The 26,918-nt window shown below is 45.2% G+C and overlaps 1 protein-coding gene across 1 annotated transcript in view; it reads left to right on the top strand.

Moving 5' to 3' along the window:
• The window catches only part of cttnbp2 (cortactin binding protein 2), a 106,278-nt gene that overhangs the window by 39,493 nt on the left and 39,867 nt on the right, over positions 1-26,918 (top strand). The window contains exons 3-4 of the mRNA XM_069686756.1: positions 15,912-16,142; positions 24,839-26,270. Of these exons, the coding sequence (XP_069542857.1) occupies positions 15,912-16,142; positions 24,839-26,270 (1,663 nt within the window). The remainder of the gene's footprint in view (positions 1-15,911; positions 16,143-24,838; positions 26,271-26,918) is intronic.

Raw genomic sequence — 26,918 nt, 5'->3', positions numbered from 1 at the left:
CTAAATCAAGTTTCATTGCAGGTTTTAAATTCTTCTTTATCTGTGGTGAAGGAGGAACCTCCGTCTTAGTCAGCGGGCGATTGGCTGATATCCAGAGTCTCATCGGAGCCTGAAACCGCTCCGATTTATTGTGGTTGCTGTATGTGTGTGTTGCATTGTGTGTGTGTGAGAGATTTAGGACAGGAGGGTTGGGAAGGCCTGGGAATGTTGAATCAAGATTTTCATCAGCGTGTAGGAGAGAGAGAGAGAAAGAGAGAGAGGCTTACTGTGCAGCGATGAAACATCACATGACAGTTTAAAGTGGGTCTCTGTGCTCATTCACATGAGGATTACTTATCATTAGATCGTAAGCTACTTTTTCACGCAGCAGATAAGTTAGCAGCCAGCTGAGAGAGTATGGGTTTATAGTCTGTGTGTGTTTATTCTCCTCTGTGTCTATTGTGTTTTATTGTGTGAGTTTTCCCCTGTGTGTGTGTGTGTGTGTGTGTGGGCATACAGTATCTAGGACTTCATCAAACTTTCATTGAGGCTGTCAGCTGAGCTCATTAAACATGAGTGGATAAAGCTGCCATCGCGTGGGATTCTGGGTAAAAATATCACCGTGTTAGAACTCCTTCAGCCTCCAGTCTGCATGGTAACACAGAGACAGTAAAGGTGTGTGTGAGTGTGTGTGTGTTTATACTTGTGTCTTTAGCAAGTGTCCCCACAAAAAGGAACATATTCCCAGCTGAAGACATGCAGAGGCTTCTCACTTTAACTCTTCGAACTCTGCAATAGAAAAGTGCATATATTAGCTTTTTCCGCTTGTCATGTCATTTTTGGAGTTCCTTTATATGTTTCATATCTTTACAATCTGTAAAGCCTGAGCAAAAAGCTAATGTGAGTCAATTACCTGCAATAATTGTTAAAATCATTTAAATTAGGGCCTTGTTGGAAAAAACAGAATACGGAACTTTGACTTTTTTTTTCTTTTACAATATTTTGGTTAAAACTAGAGATATGGTTTTTTCAGGGCCGATACCGATACCGATTATTAGTAGTTAAGGAGGCCGATAACCGATATTTGGAGCCGATATTCATTTGCAGTTAAAGTTAAAATATTGGTGTCAAAATTTTGAATAATACAAACTCCAACACTTAACTTTGTTTAAATGCCTTTAAGCATTTGTTTATTAAACAAACAAACAAAAAGCGCAGGGAGTTCCCAGGGTCAGCAGCATCTCTTATAAAGTTATACAATTTAAATAAATAAATAAATAACTTCCTGAAGCTTTATTAAGTAAATAAAACAAAGTTAAATAAAGTTTGCAAAGAAATGAACTCTTATCGGCCGTCAGATTAAAAAAAAAGAAAAAAAGAAAAGAAATAAAATAAAAAGGCCGATGCAGATATGCGTTAAAATGCCGAATATCGGCGCCGATAATCGGCCCGGCTGATAATCGGTCTATCCCTAGTTAAAACCACAAAATATATTGATCCAAAACAATGCTGAATGTAGAAATTTAAACAATATATGTTTTTACACTTAAGTTATTTCCACTGCACATTTTTTAAACCTAAATTGTTGTTTTTCCTTGTTGTGATGTCATTTCTTGTTGTATCTTTAAAGGGTTCATATATCCTAAAACCTGTACAACACACAGGTTATGTAAGTTTTGTAAGTTATGCTCGAGCAATTATGGTTTTTATTTAATTTAATTTTAAACTAAATTATGCAGAAATATTGCAGCGAGCCTTGTTTACTCTAAAATCGGATTATAAAATACCGTATTGGTCCAGCTTTATTAATTTATCTACCTAATATTACTTGTCAAATGACAACATATGTCTGCTACATAAACCACTTGAGTCTCCATCGTGAACGACGCTTTGTCGTGTTTTCTTTTATTTGTTGTCTCTTCTTCAAACCGCTGACCCAAACGGCTGATCTGATACGTGCGCTGCATGCGTAGGTAAACAGGGCCGTTGTGCAGCGTGAGACATAGAGCCGAGGGAGAGGGCTGTCTGACGTCAATGTGAAGCGAAGGCACTGAGATATTTGTTTGTTTGTGGGACTCTTTAAAGTGGCTAAAGTACGTGGTTCTCTTGGCCCCGTCTGCAGCGTTGCTTAGCTCAGCTTCAGTGTAGGAACTCCGGCTGGCTTGCAAATCATATATTTAACGTAATAGTTTTGTGTTTTGGCAAAAACAAAGCGAGGAAAGGAGGGTTCAAACTTTGCTCCCAAACCAAATCAGTTCCAAATGTAACATCTGTGTCATCACTTCATTATGTTGGAGGTCATGCACTCTACTGTCCTCCATTGCTGCATCACAGCTGGAAACCCCCGGAGCGAAACAGTCCTGCCCCGTCGCTGCTTTGATTATATAAGAATGGCCTGGTTCCTCTCTGATGTCACAGTGATGTCAGCTCTCTGCCTCTGCTGACAGCACCAACATCCCCCGGGGCCACACAACAACCAACCCCCCCCCGCCTCACAGACGGGGGGTAGATGAGTGATGGATTTTGGAATCACCTCCTCCAGTGGGGCAGACGTGACGCCACAAGCAGACACTGAGGTTTGAGTTCGTACTGTACGACCACCAGTGTGGAGGAAAATCAATCATGTGTGGTCAGAAAATAAGACCGGCTCCTGGCTTCACTTCCAGGCTTCTGGTTTTCCACCGAATCCAACAAACTCTTCGTATGTCAGTCTTGGAAACTCGAACAGTTGTGGTGAGCTTCTCTTAGTGCTACATCTCTGCACCTGATCATCAGCTGTACACATTTCCCTAAAAGGTCAAACATGGTTATTATTCAAGTCGGACAAGCAACTTGAAGTGCAAGAATAGAGTTTGAGTAAAGAGACGACGTTTAGGACCGGATTGTTATCTGTACTCACGTCTAGTTTGAACCCTGGTTCGGACGAAGTGGGTCTTTCTCTGCGTAGCTCACATGTTCTCCCCATGCATGCGTGGGTTGCCTTCAGGTACTCTGTCTTCCTCCCACATTCCAAAGACATGCTGGGTAGGCTCATTGGTGGCTCTAAATTGCCCGTAGCTGTGAATGTGAGCGTGAGTGGTTGTCTGTCTCTGTGATTTACTGGCGACCAGTCCAGGATGGACCCCGCCTCTCCCCCAATGACAGCTGGGCAAGGCTCTGGCCTCCCCGCAACCCTGGACAGGATAAGCGATGTAGATAATGGATGGATGGATGCCTTTATTGATAGAGTGACAGTGGATAGTATAGGAAACAGGGGCAAAGGGCTGATGTTGGGAGTCGAACCCGGGGCCACCACATCGAGGACCACGCCTCTGTACATGGGACGCATTATCTAACCGCTGACTGAAACTGCCGCCCCAAAAAGAAATCTCTTTTTTAAGGTTGAAAATGCAAAATGGTTGTCAGAGGATGCTCTCCAAATCGACGTCATCCTGCATACAGCAAAAGCCTGCTCCGATTTGACAGGTCAACATGACTCGGACTGCAAATGGAAACCAGAATGCTTCAGACACCAAAACCTACAGAGTATGCATTTATCTGCATACTCTTTATGTTTATAGAGATTACTTGAATTTTAAGGTCATGCATGCTCATTGTTACAGTCCGACTAACAACTTAAGATGCAAGAGTTTGAGAGAAGCTAAATCTGGAGCTCTGGTTTAGCTCAGTTGGTCGAGCAGGCGTCCCAAATACAGAGGCTACAGTCTTTGACGCGCCGCTCGCAGGTTCGACTCTCGATCTGTAACGATTTGGTGCATGTCATCCCCTACTTTTTCCTCCCCACATGTTCGGTCTCTCTTCAAGCTTCAAGCCCGAGCAGTGGACAGTTTTCCAGTCAAGGCATCGACAGTTAGTCTGAAGAACAGCCAATGTGAAGACGTTGCATTGTAAATGAAGGATTTTTACTTTTCTGCATCCTTATCTATCAGAAAAAATAATCAACAAATCAATCAATAGAACAAACAGTTTGTTGCTTCAGTGCAGACGACTAGTGTCCAGCGTTTCACATCCAGACTGCGGCCCCTCCCACAAAATGAAATGAAACATTATCTGTGTTTTTAACGAGTTTTTGGGTGATGATGCCGTTCAGTCTCAGTGACACTTTGTTACATAACTCTCAGGGATCGTAGCTGTTTGTGAACGCAGCCTGGCAGGGGAGGCATCGTCATCTGTTCTGCTCGTTCTCCCTCTTTCTCATCTTTCACTGTCATCCTCCCGTTTCTCTCGCTGACATTCTCTCCCAGGCTTTTTCCTCCTCTTTCCCTCCGTTCTTCCCTTTTATCTCAATCTAATTTATACTGTACCTCCTCCACCTCCGCACTGTATCTGTTTCCTCTTTGCCGGGAGGATCAATACGGGCAAAAAGGATTAGATTTGACGAAGTGAAATCCCTCGTGATGGCAGGTCACCGAGTGTCAGATGCTCTCCCTCCTTCTCACTGCAGGATTGATCTGATTCAGTGTTATGGTAACCACCAGCCATCGTCATGCTGCATACTGATTGAGATGGATGTGATTTGTTTGAGAGGCATCCTTCACATTTAAAAACACTCAGAGTGCTGCGCGCCCACGTATTACCTAATCTCTATAAACAGATATCTGCATTTGAATACAGAATCTGGAGGCGAGGGACGAGATGTTTGGTGTAGGAAGTGCTCTAATTTCTGGTAAATGTCCCACTAGTTTTGTTCACTAGTGTTTCAGCTGGATTTAGATGCATTCAGGAAAGCCGGAAAGCTGGGAGCCGGGAGCTGTCTGACAGTGACCTAGCATTTTATTTAACATCCAGTTGGAGATGTGCTTTCTGATCTGCAGCTGATCTGCAAAGAAATGACCAGCATGTGGAAAAGGAAGTCTTGGCTGGGATGTCTTTTATAAGTTGTACCGCTGGAAACACCGGAAGGCCGAAAGTTTGGGGCGTTGCTCGTTGCTAGAAGAAAGCGTTTCTTTTTCTGTTTTCTTTTTGGGGGCATTTTGCCTTTTATTATATTAGACAGTGAAGACAAGAGTGACAGGAACTACAGGGAAGATAGAGCGGGGAATGACATGCACCGACGGGCGGCAATCGGAGTCAAACAGAATCAGAATCAGAAATACTTTATTAATCCCCGTGGGGGAAATTCGGCAATGTGCGATGGCTTGGCGGAGTGAAAGTGAGTCCATATTGAAAGAGAAAAAAAACTCTCTCTATTAGCAAATTTAGAGAGAGCACAGCTTAAGGAAGTTGCAGTCATCAGTTTTTATTTATATAGAGCCAAATCTCAACCAAAGTTATCTCAAGACACTTTACAAAAAGAGCAGATCAACCGCACTTGTTATATTATTTAGAGAGAGACCCAGCATGAGTCCACCGTGAGCCGCACCGAGAAAATTTTCCTTTTAACAGGCAGAAACCTTGAGCAGAAGCAGACTCATGGTGAACGACCGTCTGCCTCCACTGGATGGGCTGAAGAGTGGGATAGAGGGAGATGCAGGATAGAGACAGGCAAAGACAAAGAGAGCAACAACAACATGTTGTTGTTACATCGACATATAAAAAAACGTATTTATCTGTAAACAAATATTACATGCAGTAATACTCCCGCCCTCGGCCCTTCGCTGCATGTCATCCCCAACTCTCTTCTCCCAGTATTTCCTGTCTCTCTTCAGCTGTCTTATCAATAAAGGCAAAAACGGCCCAAAAATAATCTAGAAAATAAGTAACTATGAGGAGGGAGCTGGAGCCCAGAGGCAAAGCCGTTGTATTAAAACAACTGATTGTAGTTTATCCCTTTAATTTGGCTCATTTACAAACACAATCAGCGGTTAGAGCTGCAGCAGAAGCTTTGACAGCTCGAGAAACGCTGGCCTTTAGTGCACGATAACCCCAATTTGCCGCCAAAATGTGCACTAAATCTTGAAGTCATAACTCGGTCATATCAAAACACGTACACATGATGCGCTTATATTTAGTTTCAGTGTAACCAACACTTCCAAAGGATGTTCTTAACTTAGATGTTTGCAAGTAAACATCCATAAATCCCAGAGGAAGTCTTTTAAAAATATGCTCCTTATAACTCCAGAACTCTCGCAGAGAAGTTGTCATGAGATCAAAGGCGAGCAGGAACAGTTCTCTGTACAGCCACGGGTACACTGCAAACAGGAAGTGCTAATTCGGCATACAAACAAAAAAAACAAGGCTAAAGTTACAGCTCAATCGGTGTCCTTTTATTAGATGGTGATGCCTCAGTTTCTCAGCTTGGTTTGTGTTATTCCCTGTCCTTTGTGGCAGTGGTTGCAAGGTTAGTAGCAGCAGCAGCAGTCTGTTTGACAAAGGCGACGTTAGCCTAGCTCTAAAATTAGTGCTGCTTAGTGACACCACGTCTTCATATCGAAGCTCAAACCATTCAGTTCTTGCTGTTCGGGACCTTTTAGCTTCTTAGGTATGAGCGGTGGGTGATCTCTTGTCAGTCCTTAGTGTCAGAGGTTTGTTTTATGTCCCTTTATTATTGGGTTTAAATGTCACTGCAGAATCACAGCTCATTGACTGATCATTTAGGAGGAAGCGCTTTGAAGCAAAGATGGTTTAATTGGTGGGTGTGCTTGTGTGTGAATGACAGATGGGCCTCAGGATCGCTGCCATCGCCTTCAGGGTCAGTGCACCCCGAGGGACTATCCACCCACTACACACACACACACACACTTCCAGACTCCAATATTTCAGAGGCTTCCATATCTCCAGAGACCAGAAATGGATCCAAAAAGTCCCCCCCTTCCCCCCCCAACATCCTCGGCCAATCCTAATTCGCTCGATGCTGCTCTTCAGCTCGTCATCGCTCTGACCTAGAAAACCAAACCTCGATTGGAGTCAGCGAGGAGGCACCTCAGGAGCGGAAGATAAATCAGGTCGCTTATCGTGCAGAGAAGCTGCAGAGTCGTCGATGCTCCGAGGTGTAATTTCTCACATTTGTACCCTGAAATGTTTTTGCGCTCGTGATGGCACAGAGTCGTGTGTGCCAGAATGTGACAGAGGGCTCGAGGCGAAGTGGAAGTCTGTCAATTTAGTGCAAAAAGATAGAGGCTTCGCTGATTCCACCATGCGTCTGTTAGACTGAGCAGATTATGCAATTTCTCTTTTGGCAATTTTCAACAGAAGGAAGTTTTTCAGTAACCTACAAACTCTTTTTTTAAACTCAGAACATTTTGAACAAAGGGCCAGTTCAAGTCCAGTTTTAGATTTAAGGGCAAAGATAGTCAGCATCAAGACTCTTTCCCAGAGACACATCTGTCCTCTCAAACCAGACTTTCACTCGTCTTTTAAAGGGCCACTTCGCCAATTTTCAACCTCAGTGCTATCATGCTATTATGGGGAGCTAATGCCATAATGGTCGAAAAAATTCAAGTTGGCTCTGTGCCTTTGGAGGACGCGATCCGCTTCTCCAATGGGCCCTGGAAAACCAGGTAGCTTGCTAAACTACACTTCCTCAATCAAGGACGCCCGCCGTCTCGTTCAAAACCGTCAGGTTTGAAATGTAGACTGCAGACCCAAAGACTTTTTAGACGATCCACCGGTATTTCTTGTCGTCTTTCGGAGTCTGTAGTTGGTAGTATTTCACTCCAGCGTCTCTCGTTGGGCCGTTCCTTTCAGAGGGAGGGGTGCAATGCATGCTGGGTATTTTAGGAATGTAGAATGGACGAAACAATGATCTGTTTGTACAACTTTCTCCACAGCTATGGCGCCAATTTCAAACATTATTGCTTCTATCGAATACAGAGAACACCAGCTCCGGATTGCTCCTTTAATCAGCTCATTACCAGTGGAATCTTTTGTATCTGTTTCACAATATCTTCAAATTTCTTTTGTTAAACGAGATCATTTAGAGAAAACTGTAATTAGAAACATTTTGAGCGTACTCTCACACACGATATCAGTCACAACACGTCGCAAAATAATGACAAATGTAGTGTGTGTGTCTTCAGCTTGGAGGACAGGCTGTGCTGAACAGGCTGCAGTGACTAACTCGCATTCGTCACAGTGACTCGACCCCGTGTCTCTGAAACCAGAACCCGCAGAGAGAACGATCGATGTATTGATGCGACTGTCCTCCCGGCGAGCCGCGGCACAGGCATGACCGGCAGCACGGCCACTGACAGGAAGTGTTGATTAAAAAGCCCGGCGGCAGGAAAGCAGAACCACTTACCACTATTAGGAGGAAAGGAACACTGCTTCTTGATGCTCTTTTTTTTATTCCTTACGTTTCCATCATATTCACTCATGCTGTCTTATTCTATTCCAGTGCATTAAAATGTTTCCAGGGCATTGAGTTTCAGCAGGATTACAATACACAGAAGTGTGACAGGACCATATTTTTGCAGGCTTAAAGGGGCCATATCTTTTGAGTGGATATTCTCATATTGTGAGTAATTCCATGTTTTTCCAGACTTACATGTTTAAAAAGTTCCCCTCTGAAATGGGCCTTTCAGAACAGCTGCAGGTGTGACGGCTAGCTTGGGCTTCATGTGATCACATGGTTATACTCTAAGGGCTCCATCCATTAGGTAAAATACATGCATGCTCAGTGAAACATTGTGGCTTGTTTATCGTATTCATTGCGATATATTAAGAGTTTTGCAATGCAAATGCTCATATTGCAGGAGCGATTAAATTGCGTTTCCTTTCAGTCGATTCACTCAATGAAAACACATTTAGTTTTGGACATCACTCCCTCGCATGGCCTGACTGAAGACACCTCTTTTCATGCCTTTAGGCAGATGATTTGTGGTGACATATGTGAGGCCCGCCCGCATGATACATCCATCATCACAGTCATCCCTCAGATGTTATGCTCTTCACCTCGCTAAGAACACCTCTACCGAGTAGGGCTGGTTAGCTACATCTAATTAGCTCTGTCTTTTCATTAGGCTACTGCCAGCTCGATGGTAGTTTAATTGCCCCTGTTGCCGCACAGTTGCTGAGTTGTTGGCTGCCTGCGAAAGGGCTAATTTTGAGTCTGCCCTCAGGTGTGTGGCTTGTTTTTGCACGAGAAGGACCAGCACGATGCATGTCCCGTCTGTCTGGTGGAGAGCGTTGATGCAGCCCGTGTCCTGTGTGCTTGGTCGCAAGCTCCGGGATTGAACCCTGGCGAGGCGGGTTTGATATTGAAGAGCAAACGCAGCAAAAATTCTGTTTTAAGTGTGTGTAAGTGTGTACGTTGCCTTAAACTTAAACCATGTAGAGCTTCTACAAACATAAAGTAGTTAGAAGAGCACTGAAGTCATTGATCGAGCTATTTAATATACCAAGACGGGGATGACACACCTCTACGTGTGAGCTTTCACAAATGGGTTCATTTCTTAGACTCGCTGTATAATAAGAAACACAGGTGTGTGAACAGCTGGATGCTGGCAGAAGCGTGATTCATCAGAGTGTGTGTTTAGTACGAGACGCCTATTAGACTGAGTGCATCCCAAAATACTCCTGTCTTTATGCTTCCTGCAGGGTTTCATGAGGGTTGATCGTGAGGAGAGCATTAAGCGTTTATTTTTGTGCTGTAAACCTCTAAACATTTCTTTGTAGGCGTCTTGTTCCAGAGCAGCTCGACGTTACAGAAAGAGGAGAGTCTTTCAGGATAGCTCTGCCTCTCCTTGTTTATCCGTCCAAGTTTTTCCCAAACTGTTTTATCTCTTCCTTTAACCCCCGGCTGTTGGACGCTGAACTGAGCAGCGTCTCGAGCAGTCATTGAATGACGCGCCCTCGAGCACTTCCTTCTAATGTTTGCTTGTGTGTTTTTCCGGACGTGAACAGCTCCTCTGTTTGACCCCATGGTTTTTGTGTCGGAGCTGGATTGGCGGACGGCCACTGACTTTGCATTCACACAGTCTTGAATGGAGCAAAATGAGACTCTTGAATACATGCTGCTCTTTTCTCCAACATGTAAAGTTTGAAGTACCCTCTCTCTCTCTCTTCCTCTCTCTTCCATCTCCTCCCGCCTCGGTCCATCTCTCCCTCTCTTTTTCTAGCTGTTTTGCCTGAACCCTCTCACCTACTGTGTACAGCATGCCTGTAAAGGTTGATGCTAATAATACTGTCTCACTTTGAGCCCTCCACCGCTGCTGCACTTGTAAATAATATAGTGTTACTACAGTATAACTGCTGCTGCTCTTGTAAATACAGTACCCCCCTCAGAACCAGGGCATAAACATCTTATTTAGACCTTATCAGGTGGCCTCGGCTGCCCCGCTGTTCACTCTGGGAAACTGAAACGTGAAAATGCTTCCTCTCTACCTAACTCAACCATCAAACATGTCAGAGCAGGGGGAAGAGAAGTCGTGTATAATCTTGTTATTTTTATGATATCTTGGAAATCCAGCTGCCTTGAAAGGTTCATAAGTGAAAGAGTAGATGCAGAGCAGGAGGAAGCTTTCCAATGAACGCATGATAAGGAGGAACTAAAATGTTACTTCTGTCTTCTTTGATTAGAGCTGCAATGATTAACTTATCTAATAAACTGACAGTCAACTATTTTGATAATCGATTAGTTTTTATTATTTTTAAAGGAGAAAAAAAAGGTAAAAATTTCAGCTTCTAAGGGCCTGTGTCCCCTAACCCTCAAATTCCACAGGATCCATCTCCGGCGCGTTCCGTGTGCGCCGTGACCTCCGGAGTCGATGCTCGTGATTCCACAGCACGCGCCGCAGTCCGTCTCTGGCGTGTCCCAGAAGCGTCTCTCCGCTCTCCGGGACTACTTTTAAAGGAGGCCGCTTCAAGCACGCGTCAAGCTGAACAGAGCAGGTCCTTCCAAACAGGAAGTCACACACGAAAACAGCATACAGCATCCGGTCATTTCAAAATAAAACACCATGCACAGACCGTTTTCATAACAACAACACACTGAAATCTTGAAAAAAGAACACTTTTAATTAAGTAGTGTACTCAGCCATGGTAGAAGCACAAAAATCACAGAATTATATCCAAATGAGCAGATAATCAACCTCGGAGGTGCAAACTGAACTGTTGTTTGTGTTGTTTAACATTGATGTAATCGCGTGATTTTGCAATTCTCGCGCGATAATGTAGTTCTCCCGCTGCGCTGCGGACCAGACACGCTTCCTGTGGGCGAGGGCTCACGCCGTCTGATGGACCAGAACCGCGGCACAGACGGAACGCGCCGGACACGGATCCTGTGGGATTTGCCATGACCTGAGCGTTTCTCACCGGTGCTTATTGTTGCTAGGTTACGAAAGTTGTCTTTCGGCACTTCCGTTTCCCTCGGTAGCGATTGTTAGGTCTGTTTTAAATTGCTCTGTGTGCTTAATATTTGCTTTAATTCAAGAAAACACAAAAGCAATGGAAAGGAATCGTGTCCTCGCGTCAGCAGCAGCTCGAGACCTGGAAACTGTACCCTCGAAAAAAACACAAATTAGCTTCTCCTCCATCCTCAGCGGTGTTCGAGGATGCTGACTTACAGGCCCTTAGTGTGAAAATGTTCTTGTTTCTTTCCTCCTCAATGAGAGTTAACCATTTATCTTTGGGTTTTGGACAAAAGTATTATCTCCAGTAAAGAATACTGAAACGGAGCCAATAAGAGTCATTGTCAGTCAGAGGTCAATCTGGACGCTGGAACATTAGTTTATCAAAGTGATAAAATAAGTCATCTCCAGCTCCAGGAAGTTATTCCTATCTCCATGAAAATTAAACAAGTTTAAGTTAGTGATTCTGTAGGACATGCAGTTTCATGATTTTACTCTCCAATAAAGCTATCCAACTGATGTATGGATTATAGAGATATTGACCAAAACCATTTTTCCTTTGAAAGCTCCTCTGATACTGATCAGGATCATCCTACAGCAGCTGTACTGTCTGAACTCCTGTATACTCCAGCTTTCCTCTAATGACAAACGATGTGTCTGTGGGATCAATAGAGCCTCGGGGGAGCTCAGCGTTTGACAGCTGATGAGATCTCAGAGGATTTAGCTTTAACGCGGATGCTGTAATAGTGTGACCCATGACCCTGAGCCTCACAAGCAGGAAGTATTGATTAACCTCTGCATTGTTTTAAACAGGAAGAGAAACGGGCCGAGCTCAATGAGGGGCCGGTTTAGTCAGTGTGCGTGTATCAGAGAGGAGCGCTTTAATGGTTTGTTTTAAAGTTTAGACTGTCGACTGCATTACGTCCTTTAAATTAACTAATTTACAAAAACATAACTGAACAATTTAAGTCACCCAACATGTCGATTCTGGCTTGTTAGACAACTCTTGTTTTGGATCATTAAAGGGCCAGTTCGCCGATTCGCCGCTCTGAGCCATCGCCTTCAGTGAAAATGGTAATATTTCACACCAGCGTCTCTCGCTGGGCTGTTCCTTTCAGAGGGAGGGGAGCAATGCATGTTGGGTGTTGTAGGAATGTAGAATGGGCGAAACCACGAGCTGTTTGTACAACTTTCTCCACAGCTATGGCGCCAATTTCAAATATTATTGCTTCTATCGATTACAGAGAACACCAGCTTTGACTGACAGTGGCTTTTTCCAGGGGGAACTGCTCCTTTAAGAAAGATAGATAAAAGCTTCTGAGGAACTTGGTCCTTAGATCATCTTCAACACTTTTAATATAGGAACATGAGCTTATTGGGGCAGAGCAGACCTAACTTATGAAATAAACAATAATAACGTGTAAGGCTATTTATCAGAGAGAGGAAGAAGATGTAGAAAAATAAGAGATCACTTAAACTTTAAAGACATCGCAGCGTTTTCTTGTCTGACTCTCTTCTTGCCGGCTGACTGAGAGCCGTAATGGTCTGTGTAAATATTTACTGGAACATCCTGTGAGTTAAAGGCCAGTTTAAAGACGGTGTGTCCCATCCCTCTCGATTATTTACTCTGCAGCTTTGCAGAGGATCCCCCTCAGACGATGCCTTCACTGCTGCTGGACGTTACAGCTTCAGAGCTGAGGTGTCTGCCTGTTGCGTTCAGAGCTGAGTCATTTTGATAACTGAATAATTGTTTTAGTGATTCTGCCAAAATAAAATTACAAAAATCTTCTTCCTCTTGTATAATTTATAAAACACTCTATTGTCACACACAGTCACACACACCTTTCCCCTGTTTGAATCGGCCTGCTCACACTCAACCGTCAGTATCGGCGCTGCCTCAGTCCTCCGCGGGATTCACCATCAATCTTGACGCTCTGTTCTGTGTGTGTGTGTGTGTGTGTGTGTGTTGTCTGAACTTCATCTCCTTCTTTGGGAAAGCATCTCAAACACCTTCCTGCCTTTTGTTCCTCTCTGTCCCTGCTGTCTGTTCTTCAGTCTCTCTCACTGTGGCTCTTTGTCTCTTTCTCGCCTCCACGTTTCACTTATTAAATATTCCTCCCTCACCCGCCTGCTGCTGCTGATAACATGAATCATAACTCTTTTAAATACAATCTTTAAACCCTGTTTTATCCTGGATCTATACTCTGGAGTCTGTGTTTCTGCTTGTGTGAATTACCCTCTGGATGTTTCCGTGTCATTACTCTCTCACCACCACTCGGTCTCTTTGCAGCTGCTGTGCTGCAGCCAACTGGGTTTTGGTCGGGTATTATTTGACGGTTGGATTACCGTGAGTGGTCCTCTGGTTGTGGTCCGCATGATTAAGAGCAAGTTTGACAAGGCTGGTGTAACAGAACCGGACCTCAGCTGATGACAGCTTCTGCTTTGAGCAGCAGTTTGAGCCTCACAGCGGCTTTATTACATTTCACATATCCACAAGATCTGAAGTAACGCGTCACTCTGAGCACCTATCGAGAATCACGGATGGGATTTTGGCTTTTTCCCTTTAACCTTTTCTATTGTCTTTGTTTTTGGGGTCATAACCACGATGCTCTGCTCAGATGCTCATTTGAAAGCTTGCCATCTTTGGGCTTGCGACTCATGCGCTGAATGTGGCTCTGTTTACATTCTCCTGGAATTCAAAGCTTGAAGATGGATGATAAACATTAGAGGCTGCAGCTGTGCACTTGAATAATTTCTCAGCCATGGCAGTCAGTTAAGTTCACCGTCATAGAGTTACGTTACCCACAAAGGGACGCTTTTCTGCCTGCGTTTGGCAGCTTCGCTCAGTTGAGGTCTTGTATGAGAACAGTTACACGTGTTACGGCACAATTCAACAGTTTTCTGTGACGGTACCGTGTCTGATGAGCTCAGAGGACTCCGTCTCCCACGTGTCCGTGTAACCTGAGAGCAATGTGCCTCCTGCGGTGCTGAGTGGTTGTGGAGTCTGGCAGGCGGTCTCACAGCGTTCAGGTGGTTGTTGGGGGTCCAGGATTGACAGAACCACAGGGCCGAGAAGGGAGTCGACGGCTGGGTGCTGATGAAGCTTTGGCGTAAAGAACAGTTCAACAGTTATTGCCTTTATTGTTACCATGAGTATGCTTCTCTCTATTTTTCTTTTTGTTCGATGTCAGTGAACGCTCTAACTGCAGCTGTGTAGTTAGCCGTAGTAGCTGTTCAGATTTTTAGTCTGAACATCTGGCTCATGGTTTCGATTTAACGAACTGGGCTTCAACTCGCGCGAGATTTGACCACAAGATCTCATAGCGTGAAGAACAAAGCCACACGAGAGTAATAGGGAAAGGCATACGATATAACAAGATGCCGAGAATACACTCGCGGCCAAAGCAGACGCTAACAGAGAGTAACATAAACATCAGTGCAAAACTAACTTGCATATAAGAGTCCCTCGGCGATCACTGATGTCTCCGTAGTAGCTGCAGTAAAACAAGTCCGGGCATGTCTCCCTCACTGCCATGTTTCGAGGGGATGCGCTGAGTCGTGCTGCGTTCAGGAGTAATCAGAAACAAGAGAGATCAGACATGTTTTTAAATATTTTTTAAGATCGATCTCGGGATTTATGAATCGATATTGGGTCATTCAAATGAGAATCAATTCGAATCGGGGGGGGATACTAAGAGCCTCCTGCGTTCAGCATGTGCCTCACAAACTGAACGCTCCAGTTGTCTTTTATTCTCAGCCTCAGGTGTGTGGCTTCCCACATCTGCTACCAGCTACTGTCCTCCTGCTACTGTCAATTGGGAGTGGGTGGAGCCACCTGACAGTTACCCTGCCCCCTCAACCCATTACAATCCTAAGTGAACACATGTCTCAGTTTCCGTTATTTAACATAAGAGGGAGGCGGGTTGTTGTCCCACACCCAAAAAGTCCTGATGATGTAGACACATCTTAGGTTTGAATTCTCTTGCTGATTTTGCACCTCACAGTGTGTATCAGAGTTTGTTTGGTATATTGTGAGAAAAAATGCCTGCAGTGTTGCTGATGTTCTCTCTGTCTTCTGTGTTAAGTTGAAACATTTTGGATGTAGCTGTTGGCCTTTAAACACTACAGGCTGTTTCAAATTGGACTTTAGTTGATCCGCCGTATGTGTTCATGCGTCCTGGAACATGTTCGCACTGCCCGCCTGAGCTGGAGAACTCTCTCTGTCGGCGTAGCTCGCACTGAGGAACTGAGGAAGTCTCAACTGACTACATTTACCATCAACACTTCCTGGGCATCCACATTAAACTTGGAAAAAATCCCTTTAAGGATGTTTTTTTACTAAGTCATGAATATTTAAATACTAAAAACAACTTTTCGGGGCTTGCAGAGTCCTAGGTCTTAATTAGTTGTGAGCAGTATTTTTACCCCACCATAACTCTTGAAATCATTCAAATAAGAACGGGAATATCAGAAAATAATTCAGTTTTGAATTACTAAAATATGTTTCCCACCATGTTGGTTCCATCTTCTTTAAGGAGGCAAACTTATATGGTTGTATGAGGTCAGCAGATAGATTCGTATTTTAAAAAACCTGCAATATTCCTCACTTTAATGTGAGGGCACTCATATTAGTAGTACAATCAGTTTTTTGATCAATATATATGCAACTTAAGTAACATTTCCCCCTTCCTCTTCTTCCTCCAGGCTCAGAGGAAAGAGGTGTTTCTACAAGAGCGATACGGTCACTACAGCCTGACAGACCCCTTCCTGGCGCTTCAGAGGGACTTTGAGTGCGGGGTCCCCGGAGGAGACAAGGAGCGGCGGCCCCTGGGCTCCAGCCCCATCTCCGTCCTGGAGGCCGTCATGGCCCACTGCAGGAAGATGCAGGAGCGCATGTCGGCCCAGCTGGCTGCCGCCGAGAGCCGTCAGAAGAGGGTAAGGCACCACGAGGGAGGAGGAGGAGAGGGGAGTTTATCAGTGGATGGAGAAGTTTGCTTTTTAGTGCAGAGCCATATTAGCTGAGGTTCAGCTGCTTCCATCTCTCTCCACAGACAGGAAGCCCTTGTTGCCCTTTCCTCCTAGTCTGGAGCATTTCTCCTCACTCACATCGCCTATTCGGTGCAAATTGTGACATAAGTAAACAAGGTTTATTTATGTTTTTGAAGAGCATCACTTTAGGTTGTTTAGTTGCCTTATTATAATACAGAGCATTGCAGGAGCAACAGAATGAAAGGCTGTAAACTGTTCAAAACGCCTCAAAATTGCCTCAAACCAAAGAACTAACTGTAATGGAAGCAGATAAGTGTGATACAAAGAGAGGGCAGCATGGAGGGAAAGCACGCCTCTGATTGTCGGTTGCTAAGACGACGTGATGCAGAGGGATTCCATAACTTTTTATTTGTCTGACTGTGGTTTAAATCTGATGCCAGCCCATCTCAGATGTCAAATTAAAACATGACTCTCAGGTAAAACATGACATGTAGGCTGAGCTTAGTGTGTAGAGGATCTGAGTATAAAACAGAGACCGGCATGGACGAGGTTGAGGGGGGACATTTAAATCGCATGCTAAAGCACTCTGTTATCGATGACTGTCCATCACCTGTAGCAGACAATGGTATTATCAAGCTCAACTCTAGGGGCGGCTGTTGCTCAGTCGCTCGTCTTTCAAAGTGAAAGTTGGAGGTTTGATGCCCAGCTCCCTCAGGCTACATGTCGAAGTGTCCTTGGGCAAGAACCCCAAATTGCTCCCGGTGTTGGGCACTTTCAGTAGCAGCCTCTGCCATCAGTATGGGTGAATGTGACATGTAGTGTAAAAGCAGCTACGAATAGTCGCAAGGCTAGAAAAGTGCTGTGTAAGTGCAGTCCATTAGCATTTAGTAGATGTAAGATACCCTTTACACATCTTTAAAGTGTCGCAGTGTTGTGCTTGGTCCTCAAACTGAAGACACAATCCCAAAATTAAAGCCTGCTGTCTTGTGTGATCTATAATGCCTGTTAAGTAAAATACAACTACAACAATAACATCTGTATATCTGTATGTTCCAAATTTAACGCCCAGCCCTTTTAGAAATATTTAAATGTGAATTGTGTTAAATTTTAGTTGTTTTGATTTATTTTAAGGTCTGTTTCCAAATTAATTTCTGGATTCTCTTTTTCTCCAAAAAAGGACGTAAATTCTAACAATATAAATTATTTCTGCTTTAAATTATGTTTCTTCTTTTGATGTTTTTTTACTGCTGGTGGCGAGAAAAGGACCGATCAAAACATTACGTTCCATGTGGACCATAAAAGTCTGCTTTAGCTTCAATAGGAAATCCATTGAACAGTTGTCACCATCTTAAACTCAGCTGTAAAATCACTTCCATTATACAAAGTGCATCATTAATGACGGTGTGTTTGTGTTAGTTCAGTTTAATCGCCGCGCGTCTGTGCTCCCATCGGAACGAAGGTGAATAAAAATAAGACGTGGCCGTGTTCACATCAGCAGCTGTGGACGAGAGATTTCTTCTGTTTGACCACAGATTGTGTTTATTTACACACGACTCAAATCTCTGAGGCTGAAATCCTGCAGGAAGCGGGGAGGAAGATGTGGAAGAGAAAAGTGCACGCTTGTCTGTGCGTGTTCATGTTTGTGCTGTTTGCACGGGCATATTTTACATTAGGGAGATAGGAACAGCAGCGTGTGTGTGAACTTAATTCCTGTTTTCTGGTGTGTCGTTTCTATTTTTTAAGGTTGACTGTGTGTGTGTGTACGAGTGTGTGTGTCCCGGGACTCTTTAGGATTATGTGGCCCTGATTAACTGGGCAGCCAGATGTCGGTTGTGGCCATGTCCCATTTCTTTCCTCCCCCCTCTGTGTGTGTTGAGGAATATGGATTTTAGAGAGTGTTTGGTGGAGCGGCTGGCAGACTGAATGTGGGTGAGTAATAAAGAAAATACTGTGTGTGTGAGAGTGTGTGTCCCGTCCCTGAACTCTGTAACAATAATAGAGATGATGTAGTTTAGAGCCAAATGGAAAAACAGGCGCACACACACACTCGGATGAAGAGGAGGTATGGAAAAGGGAAGGAGTGAGAGGAAGGGAGAGGTATAAGAATTGGCTGTTTTGACAGGAAAGTTGGTTAAATGGATTTCGGGCTGTGGTTTGCAGCGTATTTTCTCATGAGAATGTACAACAGGTTTTATTTCAGTGAGGTTTTGGCCTGATCACAAAAGTCCTGGGTACCGATACCAAAATGTTTTTGTTGCACTAATTTATGGATTTAAAAGCCCAATTTTCAGCCAACAAAATTCACTCAATGCATCAGTATAAAAGAAGTTGTTTAAACAAAATGTCGTTAAAGCATGAAAAGTATCCCTTCATACAAATTTAAGGAGATATGATCACATAAGCCAGGCAATAAGACCAGACATTTGAGCCCACGTTTTCATACTTCTTGCTACAGTCAGTACAATAAGAAATGTTACTGGAGGAGTGATGCAGTTTGGACTGTGTTCAGGTGTTTAAATAATAACAGTTCTCTAATTAAAGTAATAGTTTGAAGATGTTCCTTTAAACAAATGTCTGTTAAGTCACTATCTATCGCCGAATGAGGTAACACAATGGTGATTGAGCCTATGGCCCACTGATGAGAGCCTTTGCAGTATTACAGACTGGGTGTCTGGTGTGTCGCGGAAAAAAATCACAAGTGGCACCCAGTTAGTGACACGTTTTCCATCACCCAGCAGTGGTTGGTCTGCCAGAGAGGGTAGGCGGAGCTAAGCGGCTGCTTTTCCGGTCTCTGCAAGTGTTGCGAGTAAACAGTAATCTACTATGGCTGAACAAACAAAGGAAAGATGGATGACTACAGATACAACTTCAACAAGAAGTGAAAATCCAAAGAAAAAGAAACAAACTCGACGCTCAGATGAAGGCAAACAGTCTGAAAAGGAAAGCGACCGTCAGCGAGGAAAATCAAGAGTTACAACCGTGACAAAGGGAGCCAGCCGTAGACGTCTGGTTACATTGGTAAGTGTCCTCCCGCGATTAACGTATATAGCAAATAACAAAAACCGAACAAAACCGAAATTTTCAAAATTGTCTGTTTTAAATATACAACACATTTTTAGAAGCTAACTGTTTAATCCATTCCTTATCATTAAATACTTGATTCTGATTGGTTAATTACGGCATTCCGAGGTCTGTTATTTCTCGATAACAGACCGTTGTTATGAAGAACAGACCGTTGCTAGGGATGCGGCTCTAATCGCACAATCCGGAGGACAAACTGTAATCATATCAATCTGCCGCAAGAAGTCCGGTAAATTTGACGTCGGTCTGTTTACAGAGGGAGAAAAAGAACAGAGACAAAACAGTGGAGAGAAAGCAACAAAGGTTAAACGATGCAAAAACTGACAGAGAGATCTACAAAGCTGAAGAAGGCATAACAACCTGCTTACTATACATTATCCCTAACATACACTAGACAACTTTGAAAAGAAAAGAAAAGTCTGATACATCAGATGTTTTAGTCACTGTATGTAACAGGCTATCAGATTTTACAAAGACGGGGTATCTTGCAGGGTTTACAAGACTACAACGTAATTCCTGTTTAGATTATTTCCCATCATGCTCCTGGTGAAAATGTACAAAAAGATAACAAACAATAGAGCAGAAGTAAGAGCAGCTTTTAGTCACAGCTTCCAGTGGTTTGTTACCGTAACATTAGCTGTGTTAGCAACACAAGCTAGCTGGCCTCGTTGAGCAATTTCCTTTCCTCCCTACTACAAACTCTCAACAGACGTATCTGCACTAACACAAGCCATCGTTTAACTATAACATCACTTTTAGGTAGGACTCACTGACAGCAGCCCTCCCCAGAGTCACCTCAATGTTTTCAATCTACCTGATTCGCTGCTTCCTGTTTGGTCCCAGAGAGAGCGCACATATTGGTTGTTGACAGTCACTGAACGTTTTATTACTACCTGCAAACATAAGATGAAGGGAGCATCCAGCAAACTCTTACAGGTCAGACATTGGAGAAGTGTCTCTTACAGTGGAATGGCTCTTGAAGTTGTTGGTGAAAGGTCGACTTTAAAGAGTTTCCACATCAGTCACAGGTTGAGAAGTTGAGCAAGTTTTTCTGTGTGATGGAGGTTAGAGGCAAAGTAACGCCATTTTATTTGTGATGACCCTTTCAAACAGAAAAATTTGCTTCTCAAAAGGGTGGAAATGCATTACAGTGACATTTAAAAACATGATAGAACAAGAAAATATCATCAAATACAGGCAATGCTTTTATCCAGAGGCCGAAAAAGACATTATGATATTGAGCTTTCAGTTGAGCAGAAGCTTGACCTTTACAAAGACAGGAGATTAGATTAAACTGTGGACAGGAGGTTCTGTTCAACACAGAGCACAAAACGCAATTCTCTGTTGGAGATGCTTTCTGAAAGTAAACATTTCTGCAACTGCTCCATGAAAAGTTTCACTTCTATACTACAATTTGAGCGCAGAGTTTTTAATTCCTTAGTGCAAGGTGTCATTTTGGGCATTTTAAACAATACGCTTTTGTTGATTGAAGATTAAAACAGATGAAAGGTGCATCATTTTGGGAAGGGATGATGGAAAGCCTTACTTATACTCCTTTCCCATCTCAATTTAGCGTGTTAACGCAGGTTTTTTAGGCCCGGAAAGACCCACTTATTAATGCTGATAGTCTATTTTCCCATTGCCAGTGAAGTGTACTCCTGTCGGTCTCTTTTCTGCTGCGTTACCCTCTGATGTCACACACGCGCAGGAGACAGGGTTAGTAAACAGTGAAGATGTTACGCTGGTTAGGTCTTTATTGTATCTATCACTCATTCAGTCTGTTTATCAGACTCCGCACCGACAAATTTGGAACGGTGTTTGAGCGCTGCTCGGACGGAGACGGGCGGAACTTGTAGCTGAGATGACAAGGAGTCGCAGAAGTTATCGGGATCGGAGCAGTGGCGATAACTACCCAGGTCTACTGCAGAGTCATTTGACCAGGGTCTGAGTGCTGATTGTAACCTTTCCCACTAAGCAAAAAAGCCAGCTGTTAGCGAGTTGTTTGACCAGTGGGAAAATGGCTTTCGATGTATGATGTCAGGGTTGTTCAAGGTGCCTATCACAGATGCTTGTTACAAAACCCAAAAGAGCACCCCGCCGTCTCAGGTCCACTCCTTCTCTATAAACACTCTCAGAAACATAGCTGTGCAAGACGACTTTGACCTTAAGAGCTTTTGCTTCATTTGACCCTGAAAATGGGCTTTAAAGGCGAAGCAGTCACCACAAAACAGCAGTTTACCCTTTTAAGCCCAGAATAAATCACCATGTCACCATGATTGCACAGTCCTACCTAAATTGTCCACAACAGGAAACAGACCTGACAGGCTGGGATGAATGGTTTGAGCAGGAACCTTTGGAATGACGGGTGACACAACAACTAACCGACACCGGCTCGGCGTGCACAGAGGGATCCTCTCGGTTGCTGGGTAAAGTGAATTTCACCCATGCTATCTTTATCCCCTCCATCCGTTCCCACTCTTGTTCTCCCGTGAGTAAGTCGTTGAATTATCCATGAGGTCTTAGGCAAGCTGCAGGCAGAAAGGCAGTTATACGTAACGCACTCTGAATTGGTGTATGGGCATAATGAAGACACCTCCACTTCCTCTTCTTCTATACGAGGGAGAGGGGAAGTGCTGAAGAAGCATTTTTGTGGGTAAACATGCTGCCAAAGTTCTGTTGATGTGTGTTTTTGAGGCTGGATTCAGAAGGTCACGACCGCAGGTGCTGAAATTCCTTCACTTTAGATAGTCCTCCCTCCCGGCCTCCTCCCTTCTTAAAGGGCCAGTTCGATGATTTTCAACCTCAGTCCTATCATGCTATTAAGGGGAGCTAATGCCATTATGGTAGGAAAAAAAGAAATTTCACTCTGTGCCTTTGGAGGACGATATCCGCTTCTCCAATGGGCCCTGGAAAACCTTCGCCACACTACGTAAAACACATCAATCTGGTGGAGGCCAGGGAGCTCGCTAAACTACACTTCCTCAATCTAGGAGGCCCGCCTCCGATGTCATGCCTCGTTCAAAATCATCAGGTTTGAAATGTAGACTGCAGACCTGAAGTATTTTAGACGATCCACCGGTATATTCTCGTCTTATTGGCGCTCACTGCTAGCTGAAACCTTCGTGCTGCAGCTCTTCAAGTGTAAGGTCAGGCCTTTAGGCAAAGATTCTACTTGTGAGCTTTGCTTAAATATTTCATTAAGCAGTGGGAGATCTCAGGTTCCTGCTACCTGAGATGCCCTCAAGGTATGTCCATAAAAAAAAAAAAGACCTTTTAATGTCATTGTTTTACTCTGTAGCTGATTGCAGATTGAGCCTTTGCATATTGATGACAAGTATGAGCAAAGTACTCTCCAATAAAGAAGGTCAACCGCCTCATTATGCTGCATTAATCAGAGCAAACAAAGAAAATAGTCTCTGTAGGAGTTTGTCAAAGCAGGATTCAAACTCTGTATTCATACCAACAATAACCCTGCTTTAAAAAGGATCGTCTTCCTGTTGGTTTTAATGAGCCTACTGCGTTGACACCAGGGGGTTGCCGGGCTGCTTCAAAGGGGTCGGGCGAAGAACAAAGTTTCAGGGTCGCCCAGCAAAAGTGCTGATCGTGGCTCTTTTTTCTTTCACAGTGAATTTTCATATTATTCAGCAAAGAAGACCAAGTTGAATACCTGTTAGAAAGTAGTGTTGGGCTAACAAGGGCTCACTTTACAAGCATCAACATCCATCCATCCATTATCTATCGCGCTTATCCTGTTCAGAGACGCGGGGGCTGGAGCCTATCCCAGCTGTCATTGGGCGAGAGGCGGGATTACACCCTGGACTGATCGCCAGTCAATCACAGGGCTGACACATTGAGACAGACAACCTTTCACGCTCGCAGTTTAGAGTCACCAATGAACCTAACAAACATGTGTTTGGACTGTGGGAGGAAGCCAGAGCACCCGGAGGGAACCCACGCGTGCATGGGCAAATGCGGGCTTCGAACTTATAACCTTCTATATGTGAGGCGACAGCGCTAACCACTGCACCGCCGTGTCGCCAAGCATCAACATGAAGTAGAAATTGTTTATGTGTTATAACTAACATCTTGAACATCTTGACTCTTAGCCGGATGTTGCATGTTTATTATTACTAACCGTACCGTAGAGCCCTGTGCCTGCAAAACAGAGGAGTAGTACCGACAGTGTCATATCTCTAACCCTTTTCCACTGACCAAGCCGCTGTGTTCGACAAGTTTGGTGCAAGAAAAGATCAGAAACAGCCATGAAAGTATCATTAGAGTATGGGGGTTGAGGGTCTCTGAACCTGTTTGACCAGACACCGAGCACTTCTGTTTACCCACACAAGCCTTTTTAGAGTTGAAGAGATTAAACAATTTAAAATAGCTCTTCCAGCAGTGCATGTGGGTCATAACCTCTTCAGTTGGAAGGATTTCTTCACTTAATTTACACAGATATTTTAAACTTAATCTTAATCCTGCCTGGTTTCTATCTGCACTGCCCGGCGTCGCAGCCTTCACAGCTTCCCTAAATTTGCTCTTCCGAGGCATTAGGCTGACTTACAACAGACATAATCCTCACCCAATTAGCAGCTACTCGTAGCACCTCCTTTTGAGTTGCGACTGGCATTCCCTTTGCGCTCCCCGTTTGCTTATTAACCCCTCGCTCCTTCCTCAGCCCTCAGCTGGTTGTGATACAGCCTCCCTGATGGTTTGGAACAGGGAAGGTGGAGGACATCAGGGACGGGAGGGGGGGGTCTAGTTTGAGACTCAGGTCTCGGGGTGTTGACTCTTTTGTTCGAGGCTTGTTAGAGAGATGCAGTCTCAGAAATTGGGTGGAGAGCCCCGGTTAAGCCTTGTTACTCTCTGTGGAGCAGCTCTGAGCTAACAATAGCAGGGACGCTCCAGATTTAGAGGCCAGGGCTTTGACAAGTCATCGAAATTCAAGCGTATGCTGAGACAGTGTGTCTCTCTGAATACATAAATAAGACTCTTTACCCAAACCCCGCCATGGATTCATAAAGTGTCTATTTGTGTAAATACCCACTCATCCATCCATCATCCTGCCTGTCTATTTAATCGGGCCGTTTCGTCTGGCTCATTTGATTAATCTTTGCTCTTCTTGAGGAAATCTCTCCGCCTCATTTTAGCCTCGTGACTAACGAGTGACTCAGTGTTCAGGTTTGGATGGTCGCATTACCCCAGAAAGAAAAGCCCTTCTTTCTGTCTGATACTGAATTACAGACTAAAGTGAAACACTGTTTGTGTTTTGAAGGTGATTGATGATGTTTCAGGATGCATGTGACGCCCACGGTGCTAAGATTGTCACAGATGGGTTGCCGTTGAGACAGGTGGCATGAAGGTTAAAGCTGACGTGTGTGTGATGTCAGATTTATTTGTTGTTTTACAAACAATTGAGATTCATGGAGCGTGTACACTGTGTACAGTCTGTAATCGTTCATGGTTCATTATTTATATAAAAGAAATGGATGTTTCTTTCTTTGTGAAACCATGCTGTGATCTCTGCCACCTTCCCCTGACTCTGTGTGTGTTTCTTCCGCCAGCTGGAGATGGAGAAGCTGCAGCTCCAGAGTCTGGAGCAGGAGCACCGCAAGCTGACGGCACAGCTGAAGGACGAGCGCGAGAAGAACAAGCACATCGTCATGATGTTGGTTCGTGAGTGCAAGCAGCTCGCCACGCGGGTGGTGGAGGAGTCGCAGCGCTTCGACGAGCTCCAGGCTCGTCTGGACGAGGAGAGTCGCACCTCTGGCCGGCTGCAGGACGAGCTGAGCTCCGAGCGGCAGCGCAGCCAACAGATGGAGGCAAAGATGGAGAAGCAGCTGTCTGAGTTCGACACGGAACGGGAACAGCTGCGTGCCAGGCTGGGCCGCGAGGAGGTGGAGAGCCACAGTCTGCGGCAGCAGGTGGAGCAGCTCAGGACTGAACAAGGTGATGGGAAGGATGGAGCTTCTGTTTCCCAGCCTGCTGCTGCTGGAGCAGAACCTGCTGCTGCCACCAGCCCACCACCCAAACCTAAAGCTCTGACGTCTGTTTCCGTAGCCACAGAGCCCATCAGCTCTCGAACAGCGTCTTGCCAAACGGACCTGCCCCCCACTGAGGTGGAGGGTCCCAAGAAGACCCCCCTCACTATACCCGTCAAACCAACCCCTGCCAACTATGTGGGCCTGAGTCTGCCAAAGACGACTGGCAGGGGGATTGTCCACAGCAGCTCAGGAGGACTGGCACAGACAGAGAATGGCTCAGAGGGCCAAGCCCCCCACGGCTTACCCAGCGGAGTCAGCCCCCGTGTCCAGGCGGCCCGCTATAAGTTCCAGGAACAGGACCAAAATGGCACAGCGTCCCAGAGTCCTCCGGCCCGTGACCTCTCCCCCACCAACCGTGACAACTTTGCCGCCAAGCAGCAAGCACGCCACACAGTCACACAGGTCCTCTCGCGCTTCACCAGCCCTCCAGCAGGAGGTGCTGGACCCCTGCGTCCAGGCCTGCCCCACTCCGCCTCAGAGGGAGGCCCTTTTCCCGGCCGCCTGAGCCATCCCATCGGCCTCAAGTCGCCCACGGTGGCCAGGATCGACCGGGGAAACCCTCCCCCTATCCCTCCCAAAAAGCCAGGGCTTTCCCAGACCCCCTCTCCTCCTCATCCACCTATCAAGGTGGTGGGGGACAGCAGCCGCTCCCCTGGGGCGGGGCTAAAACCGGCCACGCCCCAGCTGCCGCCCAAACCCGCCCTGGACCTGGTCCCAGCCCTGACGGCCTCTCAGGTGGGTGCCTGCCCCCCCTCACGCTCCTCAGGGCCTGGCCGGGGCCCTCAGCGGCAGCTGGCAGCAGCATGTGCAGAGTGTCCCCCCGTCATCAGCAATGCCATCACTGTCAGTAGCCCCTCCTCCATAAACCCCCCCTCCACCTCCTCCTTCATTAGTGCTCCATCCTCCCGTAGCCCCCGTGCCTCAGCAGGCAGTCCCCTGGCAACAGCATCAGGTAAAGGGGCTCCTCCATACTCCATCTCCCTCCAGTTCCTCCCAACTTTCCTTCCACTGTCTTTCCACGTAGCATAGCCTAGCATAGCATAGTGATGAGGTCACAGGGAACTAGTACAAACAGCAGTGCGATGCAGAGAGTTAAAGCACTGGCTCCCTCTAAATTTCCTCACAGGGTTCAATTCTCTTTCTACTCATCTCTCTTTCCTTGCCCTTAATATGTCCTCCCTCTGGGCACCTTTCTTCTCGCATGTTGTCACGTTAGCTCAGTCCCTATCAGCAGCAGACATTGACAACATGATGCTAACACGTGCCTTCATGCTGTCCAGAGACTAGAGTAGAGCTATCTTACAGCAGAAGGAGCATGTCAGGACGATTGGAGGCAAACAGACGTTTCCCCTCTCCTCTATTCAGATTGGTCTGTTGGCCTTCCTACCAGTAACCCCTGTCCTCTCTGAAGCTGATGCCAGAGGCTGCTCTCTCCTCCCCTTCCCTCCTTTCCATCCTCCAGTAGCATGCCATGTCCACTCTTTTACTACCTGCACTCTTCCTGTTTCAGCTTCCATTAACACGTCCCACAGGCTCTCTGTCCGTTCTGCTTGTCCTTCATGGCTCTCTGTTATCTAGTTTAGACGTTTTGATATAAATG

Source organism: Semicossyphus pulcher, unplaced genomic scaffold, assembly GCF_022749685.1.
Source record: "Semicossyphus pulcher isolate SPU_LCO1_2020_fin unplaced genomic scaffold, fSemPul1.0.p SCAF_8, whole genome shotgun sequence".
NCBI lineage: Eukaryota > Metazoa > Chordata > Actinopteri > Labriformes > Labridae > Semicossyphus > Semicossyphus pulcher.
This window is presented reverse-complemented; position numbering and strand designations above follow the sequence as displayed.